Below are 12,431 nucleotides of genomic sequence, written 5' to 3'. Positions count from 1 at the left end.
CTCACACTTTCCTCCTGGTGCGCATGGACTTGAATTGCGTGCCCGCTTGTGCAGTCCCTGTTTTTTCACCTCTTTTATTAACACCATCGTCGTTTTGGGGCTTTTTGAAGAAACTTCGGACACTCAGTTGCCTTGACATTTTTCAGAGTAAGGCCAACGACGTCATGCATCAAGAGAGAGAATAGCTAATTAATATGCTCACTCGCAACCCTGTGGTCTGGGGTGTGAATTGCAACCGGTTAAAATGACGGATGGACTTCAGTTTTTTCCGTCACCGTTTTAAAAAATCGGTCAACGACGGAAAATATTCGGTTAACGCGACCCCTGCTTCCCCGTTAAATTCAATTATCGGAAAGTTAATTCCATGTGATGACATTTTTCTGTTGTCATACTTATGTTGAGCCAGCAAAGGGAGAAAAATTAGTGAAAATTAATCGGTAAATTACTTTTAAAGTTACTTAGTTGATGGTAAAGTAATCTGTGACAACACTGTATACAAACAAGGAATTCATATTATACCCTACCATTACTACACCTGTTGTACACTGAATGGATTTTGCCTTCACAAACATCATAAATGATCAGTTGTTGTTTCATCGGTCACAAAAGTATGTAACTTTATTGTATTTGTGCAATAATATGTAAGTGTTACAAGGAAACAGTGGAGTGGTTTCTATTAAAAAAAAAAAAAAAAAAACAGAAGTGTCAAATGATATTGACATGCAGTTTTAGTATTACACATCTTTATTTTTTTGTGTATGAGCAGAGTTCAGCCGTCGCTGGTGTACACTCAATGACGGCATTTTCAGCTACTACGAGAGTGACAAAAACTCTAATCCTAATGGGGCTCTGAAAGCGTCAGAAATAGTTTGCTTGGCTGTGGACGCACCTGAGAAACATGGGTATAAAGACTCACCCACCTACTCTTTGTTACTTCCATGTCATATGTTTGAGGTTTAACCCAGAGTACCATGCATCTAAAAAAAGAAAATGTCTATTTCACAGGTACGAGCACACTTTTGAGCTCTACTCAGAATCAGATCGTCTCTATCTCTTTGGCACCGATGACCCAAACAGCCACAAAGAATGGGTCAAGTCCATTGCCAAGGTAACTAGCTTGTTGTCCACAACAGTGTTGTTTTTGGCAGACCTTTTAATCTTTGTCTTAGTCTTTTGGACGAAAATACTTTTTAGTCTTAGTCATATTTCAGTCATTTCTAAATGTTTTCATGTTCCTCTAGTTTTACTCGACGGAAGTTGTCCAAGTGTTTAACACCCTCTAGACCAGTACTTCTCAAATAGTGGGGCGCACCCCCCCAGGGAGGCGCAGAGCGATGCCAGAGGTGGCGCATGTGACCTCAGGGAACATGCTTTTTTTTGTTTTTTTTGCCATACTAAGATAAAGTGTACTTGCACATCCACTCAGTGGGTGGCAGTGGCGCTCTCATTTTCAAAGTGCGCGCAGTATTTTTGAAGTAAGCAAGAGCAAACAGAAGAGAGATATGAAGAGCTGTGCGCCGTTTTCAAAAGCCGTTTTCCGGCCGGACTCACGCAGCGACCTACTGTCTTCTCCGGTTCTCACGTGTCCCCCCGAGACGTGCCATTTTCGGCTTGGGATCGTCACGACGACCGCCCTCACCTACGGTTCTCCCTCGGCCGCCGAGAATGCGCTTTTTTCGGGTCGTTTGCCTTTTGACTTTGACATTTATTACGGTGGTAGATGAGGAAAGACCACTGTTTACTGTGTCTAAAAATGATCATCGCGGACAGCCAGAAGCATAATCACTTAAGACGCCACTTAAAGACATTAGACCCCAATCTCATTGATAAGCCACTTGGTTGTTTTTCAGCGAAAACGTGCCGAATATTGGCAACAATCGTCCCGCTTTGTCAGTGTTATATCAGTAAACCAGTGAAGCACTGTTAGCATGCTCAGAGCAAAATAACCCCACAGCTTCGCAAACTGGAGGTGATACTGTGAGCCGCGAGCAGCGAAAATAAAAACTGTCCTTCTGTCCAAAGACACTTTTTTTTTTTCTTCTACTCAGTTTTGTTTTTAGGTCAAATTTTTTGGCATATTGTCCTCATGAGTTAATGTTTCTAATCAATTTGAATTTGTTATTATTTACTGATTTTAATCTTCAGTATCAAATGGTCAAAAATGTACCTTGACTGTATTTTTACAGTTTGGATGTGACTTTTTTTTCTAATTCAGGCAAATTGATGCGCGTTCTTTTCTGTTACAAACAAAACAATGTTAATAAAGTTATACTTTATAAGTTGATCTGTTATTTTCTCTAATAGAAAAAAAGACAATGTGAGGCAGAGGCGTACTTATAATAGTAATATTATAGACAAATGATACTATTTACAGTGGCGGAAGAGTTTGGGGGGGGCGCGAAACATTTATGTCGTCCTTGGGGGGGGCGTAACAGAAAATAATTGAGAAGCACTGCTCTAGACTTACTGACAAGAAGAGCCAAGTGGCTCTGCTTTAGACTGGCTAGTGTTTTAAGAGGACGCTCGCCATTCTGAAGCTGAAGCTAATGCTAACGCCAATGCTACCCTAATGCTAGGATTACCTTTAGCGTCAGATGATCACTCAGCACAGACCTTTAAAGGCCAAAGCAACATTGCATATTCTCTCTTGCTAAAATAAGAAAACAAATCTTACCGAATCTTTCCAAACAAGCAAGATGGAGCCCAGCCTAGCTTGAGAGTCATCCTAAACTCCGGTGACGAGAGTAAGGTAGAGGCTCGACACATCTCACATGAGTGTCGTGCATTGTGAGCATACGACAGAAACAATGTCGCATTTTCATCTCTACATCGTTTGTCATATAAACTGGCATTCGTCTCGTTATGTTGTAGTCTCCCGAGCCACATTTTTTTCATCATCGTCGACAAAATATTTTCGTTTTCACCATTGTTGACGAAAACAACACTGGTCCACAATAATGGTGGATAAAAAGCAGTTGGTTTTGTCTTCAGGACAATTTTCTTCGCTCGAAATTAAACTTCTCCCAGAAAAGTAGTTTGTCCTTCCGTTTCCAAGCCAGAAATGATTTATTTCTTTATTACAGCAAAATATACGGTGTGTGTCACGCAAGGTATGTACAGAAATAAAAACAATATGATTAAAGCTTTCATGCACAAATTTAGATTTAAAAAAAAAAAATTAACATGGCACTCATTGAACTCATTGGCTGCCATTGACGGCACGAGACGTCCAATACATTTTGACTGGCAGCGGCGAATGGACGTACATGGAACAAAAATGGATTGGACGTTAAGTGCCGTTAACAGCATGCAAGGAGTTAAATACTATGAAGAAAAAAAAAATCTTTAGAGTGTTACTTGGCACGGTAACCAGTATGTATTTTTGTAATTCATTTTAACTTCATTAATTCAGGTTTCATTAACATTGTGTTTATTTATAAATGTATTCATAACAAAATATATAACATTGATAAATAAGTTAAAAATATAATAATGGATATTATTTTATTGTTTTGAATGACAAATGCGACAGAGAATAATGTCTGTAACACAGCGTATGGGGAGCGGTACCTGGTTTTATGCCTTCTGGTTCCTGAGAGAAGTAAAAAACTAAAGGCCAAGTTATGCTTCCGCGTCAGACCTGTGGCGTCAAGGAAGACCCGATTTACGACCCTGCGCCGTAGCCTGACGTATACCTATTGATTTTTCAAACCCTAGCGTCGTGTCAAGGCATATGACGTTTGGGAAATGGACTGTGATTGGCCCGCTCAGACTGTTGTTTCCGGTTCAGCGCGAAATCACCGCCATTGTAAAACATTATTTTTCTACACGCAAAAATGGACCAAGCCAACGGGAGTATCATCGAAGAGCAAGTGTCGTCAAGAATCATAAAGATTGCCAAATGGCAAGGTCAGCGATTGAATTAAAAAAATGGAAGGACCACCGAGGCCTGTGTGTTCGGAATCGAGTGGCCACACTCTGTCAGTTCACACACGATACATAATCACTGACTGAGAGTGCCTCGGTGCTTTTATGATGACATTAACATCAAGGCTTCCAACGCAGTTTGGGAAGTTCCGTAGACGCTAGAAATCTGCTCTGGCTTGCCACTGGCTGGTTGTAGAACACGGCACACAAATCGGGCTGGAGGGCTTTGCAGACCTCGGACAAAACGCTGGACGCAGTGCTGGACACCCGTTTGAAGCTAGCCGCCACAGCTAGCTGGTTTTCACACGAGGCTAGAACTCTCTATGCGGCATCAAAAGTTGAACCGACCGCCCCGAAATAGTCTTCTGCGTTGCCTGCCCCTCAACATTTTTATGATCAACATTTATTCAATGTTGTGTGTCAACTTTCGTTAGTTCATCTAAAGGACAAGAAGTGCACAAGTTGTCATGAAAACATTAGCTGATGTGGTTAACCAGTCTAGACTCAAATTTCCAGCAAAAACAACTAATCGATTAACTCTACTAAATCAACTAATTATTTGATTTTAATCGATTAATAAATTAGTGGCCAACGAATTTGATAATCGATTTTTGCTGGCAGCTGTGAGCAGTCCCATCTGGGTCGTTGTTCGTGTGTAATATGAGAGTGCATGTGTGCCAGTGATTAGAGCAAGAGATATCACTGCTACACTCATGTTGGGCTACTGAATCAATAATATTATGAAGTGTCGAGATTCGAGGGTTGAATTGTCTTTTGTGTTGTTAGATCCAGTGTGCCTCCGACAGAGGTGAATAAATTAAGCCTATTGTATTGTTTGTATTCTATGTTGACGAGACGTTACTACTTAGCATGGCGCGCTAAGATAATTTGCGATTATGCTAATCATTGTGTTAAGTGTCCGTTTGTATTGTGTTCTGGCGAAGCATATTAGAACTTGAGCTATTGTTAGATAGTAAAAATATTTCATTTCTTTTTATAAAGAAACCACAAACATTAACCCATTCATATACCAGCTTAATCTCCTTTTAATAAAAACTCCAAACTGTAAATTGTCATACAAGAGAGTGTGCTTTGAACAGTGTTGTTAATAACGGTGTTACAATATAACAGCGTTATTTATTTCAGTAGTGGGTAATCTAATTAATTACTTTTCTCATCTTGGCAACGCCGTTACCGTTACTGAGGACGGAAAGGCATGCGTTACTATACGTTATTATATTGGTCGAAAAGTCTGAGGGAGACGGACTCACCGAGACGGCAGAGCAGGAGTGGGGAGGAGGCAAGAAAGTTGTGACGCCGAGCAAACGCGATGCTAGGTAGCTCCAATAAAACATGTTGTATCCGATAGCCTACAAACTACGCCCGCATATTACGGTAGATATGGTAGGCATGGCAGATATCACATATACTGTATATAGATATAACTAGATGCAAAATGACAGACACGGCACTAGATGCGTTAGTAAACAGCCGCCATCTTAAAGCAGTAGACTTTTTAGGACGGCTCTGTTGTAGAGAACCTTCCTAGCGAACCTAAGTAACTTTTTATCTAAAATACTTCTAAATCGGCAAAATCTTGACTTGAATCTATCTTTAAATGATGAAACAGTTTTAAAACTTTCATATGTCGAAAGTAGAGAGAAGGGAACTAATGCAATAATGGGAGCAATTTTAACAACTTTTAACAGTTGATTCAGGGTAAAGGGTAAAGTAGGGTAAATAATTGGGCTCGGGCCAATTTAACCAAAAACCTTCACAAAAAACCACAGTGTGGCCAATGTTTTTTTGTTGTTGTTTTTTTTGAGGGAAAAAAAAAAGTAATTATCACCACTTACTTTGCCAAGTAACTAATTACTCTTACATTCAGGTAATTGAGTTACTAACGCAATTACTTTTTGGGAGAAGTAATTTGTAACTATAATTAATTTTTTCAGTAAGATTAACAACACTGGCTTTGAAATTGGATTTGGATTGTATTTATGAACAACTCTTTGAAAAGGAAAACTGATTCATTACAATCTGCCTCCTCCTTATTCGATTTTGTTGTGTAGTTTGTTGAAAGAAAATAAATGAGTCATTGACACAATATCAGCAATTTGCCCACAAGAAAAAATATGAATCAGCAGCACTTTTTTTTTATTTTATTTGACTGAACAGGGTTTTTGTCTGATTTGTGTACTAAGAAATTATTTGTAGGGGTGCACGATATCCATTTTTTGAAACCGATATCGATAACTACCTGCTCTTCAAGGGCGATACAGATACGATAACCGATAATATATATATATTTTTCAATGTATGAGTTTGAGCACCTGTAGGTCAAAAACACTAGTGGTTGATTAAGCATAGATTTGCCTTTGACCAAACCAGAATTTTAATGATGACATGAACATTATTATAATGAACAAAACAAAGTCAAGAACAGTTTTGACTTAAAAAAAAAAAAAAAAGTACCCGTATTAATTTTTTCAAATAAATATAATTTGAGTCAATCACAATCAGTCAGTCAATATCATTGACGATGTGTTCCCCTGAACAATGAGCACTGATCTAAAACAAACATAAACCCAAAAGGTATTGTGCTATGTCAGCAGATAAAACATTTGGTGCAACAGGAGAGGAGACTTTTGTCGTCTTGGTCCATGAAACAACTTTCTTAACCTGGCAATTATAGAACAGCAAGCCTATCAATAACCAAAAGGCCTCTCAAGAATTTGTAAACATAACACTGTAAAATGCAAAAATTGGCTAATTGCCATCGTAAGTTTTATAACTCAGTGAAAGAAAAATACGGCAAAACAGGAGTGGAAACAAATGCACACATTCCAATCTGACACCGTGCCAAAAATATTATTAATGGGCCCGATAACATATTGTTATCGGATTTATTGGGATGACGTCATAATTCCGATTACCGGACCGATAATTATCATGCACCTCTAATTATTTGTATGGCTTTTGCTCAGAACCTTTATTAAAAACTTTTAACTTCAGTTTTATGTACTTAAAACAGTGCAATTATAAACTACAATTAAGTCAGAAAGCTGTAATAAAATATTATTTTGGAAGGAAATAGTCATTCGTCTTGATTCTTACTTACAACATGCCTAAAACAACTTCAAGTTAAAATTGTGTTTCAAGTTAAAGTTTGACGGTAATTGAAAATGACATTTATCCAATTAATCTTTTAATTAATCGATTATAAAAATAATCGTCAGGTGCAGCCCAATGTAGTGACCACTGTTCTTGAAACAGTTAAAAACGTGCTTTGACATTATAAGACCCAATGCATTGTATGCAACATATGACAGCTATCACAAAATGTATTTCAACTGTTTCAACATTGTTACGAATCCAACTTTAACAGGAAAGTATGGCATATTGGTATATTGTTCTTGATTTGGGATTGAAGATGTTGCCACTGCTACCTACCACCAAGAAGAACAAGGGGATTTAACATGAGCATTAGCAAGACCGCATGTCTCAGTTTAATATTAATAAAGCTTACTTAGCCTGACAAATCTCCTGTACGCTAAGCTTTATTTCAATTCTTAGTCATCTACACTACTGTACTGTATTTTAAATCAGACCCTGCTGTGGTGGGAAATGCCATTCTTTTAATTGTAATGCTTTCTGTGTCCATGGCTCCTGCCTGTCTAGCCATTAAGAACTCACTCTTCTAAAGTGACCTCTGGGCCATATTTCTTGTTCTCCATTGCAGACAAACAGCCTTTTTGTCAAAACTTTACTTTGTTTTCACTTTTGAGAGAAGAACATTTGTCATTGATGGTATATATCTTAGCACAATTTTAACTTTTTTTTTTTTTTTTAAATGTATTTTAGTGCTTCATCCCTGCAAAAGCTGAGCCTTTATTGAGGTTGGGCTTTGAGCGAATTGGGCGACTGAAATGTAAGGATGGCCTGAACCTACAAACATCCAAGGTGGGCTGGTTTGCCTTGGTGGGCTCTACCCTTCATGCTTACCTGGAGGACAGCCATGAAGAAGAGATACACCTTCGTAAACTGAATGAGCTCTGTGAGTGAAATTTATTCCTTCTAAAGCACTGACTTGCGACCTTGTATTTGGTATTAAACAATGCTCATAAATGTTTTGTGTTTTGTAGCAATCCAGCAAGATAATGAAGTGTTAGTTTTGGTGGAGCGAGGGAGGTGAGAGCACAAATACAGATTTTTTAAAATCACGATTGGCTTTGAAAAAGTGTGATCCAGTTCCCCCCGCCTTTCCTGTCCTTCTGTCCATTCTCATCTGATCTTTTTTTTAATGTTCCACTCTCTTTCTACTAAGAACGCTGTACATAGAGGGAGAGAGGAAGTTGGACTTCACTGGCTGGTGTGCTGCCATACAGTCTGCTGCAGGGAGTGGAGGAGACACTCTGAGTCAGCAGCAGCTGACCGATACAGATATACCAGTCGTAGTGCACAGCTGTATTGACTACATCACACAGTGTGGTGAGTGGACAGATGGAAAAAGAAAACACAACAATGATCAGGTGTCAAACTCTGGGGCCAAAATCCAGCCCAATACATCATTTTGACACAGCAATGATCAGGTGTCAAACTCTGGGGCCAAAATCCAGCCCAATACATCATTTTGTGTTGCCTGAGAAAGCAAATCATGTGGATTGACTTCATTTTAACACTGTAAAGAACTGATTTATTGGTAAATCAAGGACTAATTTAAAGGACGTTAAAAAAGAAAATGGGTACCGTAATTTTTAGACTATTAGGCGCACTTGACTATAACCCGCCACCCACCAAATTTGACACGAAAACTGCATTTGTTCATTAACCGCACTGGACTATAAGCTGCTGCTGTCCTCACTGTATTATGAGATATTTACACCAAAAGATGTTAACTGGTAACACTTTATTTGACAGCGGTATTATAAGAATGTCATAAGACCAAATGAATCACCATGAAGCTTGGAACCAATTACTGCAAAGCTTCATTGCTTCAAGAAGCTTTATTTTTTTCCATCACGTCTCCTAGCATGCATTGCAGCGCGACAGATGTAAATAACCATCAAAATTCATGTTCTCTGCTAATTAATTATTCAGTTACTGTTCCAGTTGTTTCATTAATTGCTAGTTACGGTATTTGGTAACTTTATTTGAAAGTGGCGCCATAAGACCACCATAATTATGATATGACACTGCCTTGAGCATGAATGCTTATGACAGATGTCATTTTGTGTCATCTGGCAAATTATATCAGTCTTATGGCAGTCTTATGATGCCGCTTTCAAATAAAGTGTTGACTATTACCCGGATAAATCAAAACATAAGCCGCACTGGACTATAAGCCGCAGGATTCAAAATGGGGGGAAAAAAGTAGTGGCTTATTGTCCGAAAATTACGGTAACTCATTATTTGGTGGAAAATGCAAACCAGCATAATATAAAATTCAAGGAAATGAAGGCTTAAGACCTTGAAACTAGCAGATTGTTGCTATTAAAATGATAAATAAATAAATATACAGTATTTATAAAAAAAAAGACTACAAGCATCTGTTGTATCATGTGCCACCCCTCCGACAAATATAATTCACTAGCTTCCCATTAACTTTGATCTGATCAAGAAACATCAGAAGGCATAGGTATTAAAATAAAAGCCCAGGCGGATGATCGGGCCCACAACATCATCCCTCTTCGCCCCACTATTTGAGAAGTACTGTCCTAAAGGTTCTAGGAACTGCGGATAGTTTCTACAGTGCGAAAGCTGCTTATGAGTACTAGTGAGTATTTTAGTTGAGTGTAACTTTTTTTTTAAAAGGCTTAACATCCGAGGGGATATATCGCAAGAGTGGCGTGAACTCGCGCGTTGCAGCTCTATGCGAGAGATTTCGCCAAGATGCCCGAAGCCTCCGTCTGAAGGAAGGTGAGCACCAGGTGGATGACGTCTCCAACACACTCAAGCGCTTCTTCAGGGAGTTAGGAGAGGGGCTATTCACATCTGAAGATGGCGGCACCTGGCTTACTACATCTGGTAAGATTCACATGGCTCACGGGAATTCTGAAAGTGTGTCGCATATTCATAACATTCTCTCTTGATCAAGCCATTCAGGATGAAAGTATCAAAATCTCCCAGTATCAGGCGCTTTTGAACAAACTGCCTCGTGTTAACAGGGCGACGCTACGGGCCCTTATCAATCACTTGTATTGGTGAGTGCCACACATGCACTCTTGCTGCAATACATGCCCAACCCCACTTTCTGCTTACTGTTTGTGTTTTAGTGTGCAGCGGTTCTCTGAGCTGAATCAAATGAATCTCCATAACTTGGCCATCGTGTTTGGCCCTACGTTGTTCCAGACAGATGGAAAGGACTACACGGCAGGCCGTGCCATCGAGGAACTCATACAGTACTACACGCAAATCTTTGAGGTCAGAGGCAGTGAAGTCAATCTCTTAGGACACCGGTGTTAAAGTCATCTTTGTCACTAGGCTACATATTCGTTGTTTTCCTTCGAAGGGCCATTACATCTGCTAACTAGGGCTGCCATGGCTAATTGACAACAAATTTATTATCAAATGAGTCAACTATTAAATAGTTGATGAATTGCTTAGATATATTGTTGATCTAAAAATGATCCAGATCCTCTTTTTTGAGCCTCTTTAAAGGGCACCTGAATAGCTTTTCGGATGACTGTTTTACTTGTTTAAATTGGCCTGAACGCATCATTTGCTGTCTCAAAACTCAGGTTACCCAATTTTTTTTAAAATTGACCGCATAGTTTTTAAGTTACTGCCACAGCAACACCTTAGCAACGAGGGATGCGCCTTGCTGCCAGCTGCTACCTGATGACCTCATTTCCCCAAGACCTTGCCAGCACTCCATATGAATACCACGCTATCCCCGCCATATATTGCAAACATTTTATGGGTTTTACTAGTAATATTCATCATGCCATCTCTGTGTGTAGCGATTACAGGGTGACCCAAAAAAAAGTTTACACTGCCATAATACAACTTAAATGCCATGTTTATTCATCTTAGAATTAGAATTTAATCACAAATTATACATTATTGTAAAGAACATGTACAGTACACTCTATTTTTCATTGTGTCCTCCCTTAAGTGTCACAACAGCCTCCAGGCGCCTGCGGAACGCTTGACAGGTCTTCTTTATGTAGGATGCTGTCATCTTTTTCCAAGATCTAACAATGGACCTCTCCAAGGCTGCCACAGAAGTTTGTGGCTTCTCACAGGCACTGTCCTCCACAGTTGCCCATATGCTATAATCCAGGGGATTGAGATCTGGACGCTGGGGTGGCCACATATCACCTTGTCAATCAAGTTTTTGGTCCGCACAGATCGGCACTTCCAGACCCAGGTTTTTATGAGGCTGTTCCAGTATCTTTCAGCTTCTTTTTAACTTTGTAGACTGCACATCTGGATATTCTCAGATTTGCTGCAATCTCAGTAGGTGTCAGACCGGCACGCAGCAATTCAGGTACAGCTAAAGTTTTCTTCATTTTCAGCAGAAGTACAGGAATTGTAGAGACGAGAGATTACCAGCTCCATTGAGTGACCTTAATGAATCACTTAAGCATGACAACCTATTTAGATATGTTTCAATGGCTTTTAAACAAGCAGTCAACTGAGTGTAAACTTTTTTTTGGGTCACCCTGTAGTTGCTCACACGGAGGTACAAGACTGAGTGGCCCAAAAAACCTTCTTCTGCAAGAATTTGGACATCTTTTGTGAGAGTCAAGCGGAAGAACTTCCCGTTTCCTCCATCGTGTCTTTGCAACATTTCAGCGACGTTGTTAGGGTGCGCTGGGAAGTGGCCCCCAAAGCCGACAAAGAGAATAACTGTGCTAGCATGCAAAGTTTATTTAATTTCGCACGAGGCACGGAGCAGCGCACGTGCACGTGGGTCGTTGCTGTCCAAAGTTGACGCACGGTCAGTCAGGTGACGGTACAGCTCTGGATCAGGCACGGGGAATTCTGGGATGGAACAAGAAGTCAAATTAGCTGGATGTGATGCAATATGAGAAATACCTGAATGCTGGAAGTGACAGACGGGTATGCCGAAAGTGTTGGTCTGGTGACAAGCAGAAACGACTAGCAGGCTTATTAAGGCGGCTGATTATGATGGGTCGCAGCTGTCATCGTTCCCCCGTCTGGCCTTCAGCCTTCAATCAGGGGGCCCTAACAGACTAGTCTAGGATACAACGTCAATAGACCCTTACTGACAATTTGATACGTTTATTACTTGATCACGACCTTTTTTTTGTTGTTGTTGTTGCTTGCCTGTCCTAAGACGGTTGTCTATTCATGTCAATTTGATATAATTATTCATAGATCTATATTATTATATATCTGGCCCACTTTCACCCCTGGTTAAATGTACGGTAGATCATCTTTCCTGGGAGCCTTTGCCATCCTTAGCGTCATTGAAAGAGCGATCCTGAATGGTTGCTTTTGGTGGAAATATCACTCGCTGTGGATATTCTTCTGTT

At 39.8% G+C, this 12,431-nt stretch overlaps 1 protein-coding gene across 5 annotated transcripts in view; it reads left to right on the top strand.

Moving 5' to 3' along the window:
- The window catches only part of LOC130917012 (arf-GAP with Rho-GAP domain, ANK repeat and PH domain-containing protein 1-like), a 131,228-nt gene that overhangs the window by 86,512 nt on the left and 32,285 nt on the right, over positions 1 to 12,431 (top strand). For all 5 annotated transcript variants that reach the window (XM_057838050.1, XM_057838047.1, XM_057838048.1 and 2 more), the window contains 8 exons: positions 767 to 902; positions 1,006 to 1,108; positions 7,792 to 7,984; positions 8,073 to 8,118; positions 8,255 to 8,418; positions 9,742 to 9,954; positions 10,025 to 10,130; positions 10,203 to 10,350. In XM_057838050.1, the coding sequence (XP_057694033.1) occupies positions 767 to 902; positions 1,006 to 1,108; positions 7,792 to 7,984; positions 8,073 to 8,118; positions 8,255 to 8,418; positions 9,742 to 9,954; positions 10,025 to 10,130; positions 10,203 to 10,350 (1,109 nt within the window). The remainder of the gene's footprint in view (positions 1 to 766; positions 903 to 1,005; positions 1,109 to 7,791; positions 7,985 to 8,072; positions 8,119 to 8,254; positions 8,419 to 9,741; positions 9,955 to 10,024; positions 10,131 to 10,202; positions 10,351 to 12,431) is intronic.

This window comes from Corythoichthys intestinalis, chromosome 6 (assembly GCF_030265065.1).
Source record: "Corythoichthys intestinalis isolate RoL2023-P3 chromosome 6, ASM3026506v1, whole genome shotgun sequence".
NCBI classification, from domain to species: Eukaryota; Metazoa; Chordata; class Actinopteri; order Syngnathiformes; family Syngnathidae; genus Corythoichthys; species Corythoichthys intestinalis.
Note: the sequence above shows the minus strand (reverse complement) of the source record. Positions and strands in the feature narration are given on the sequence as shown.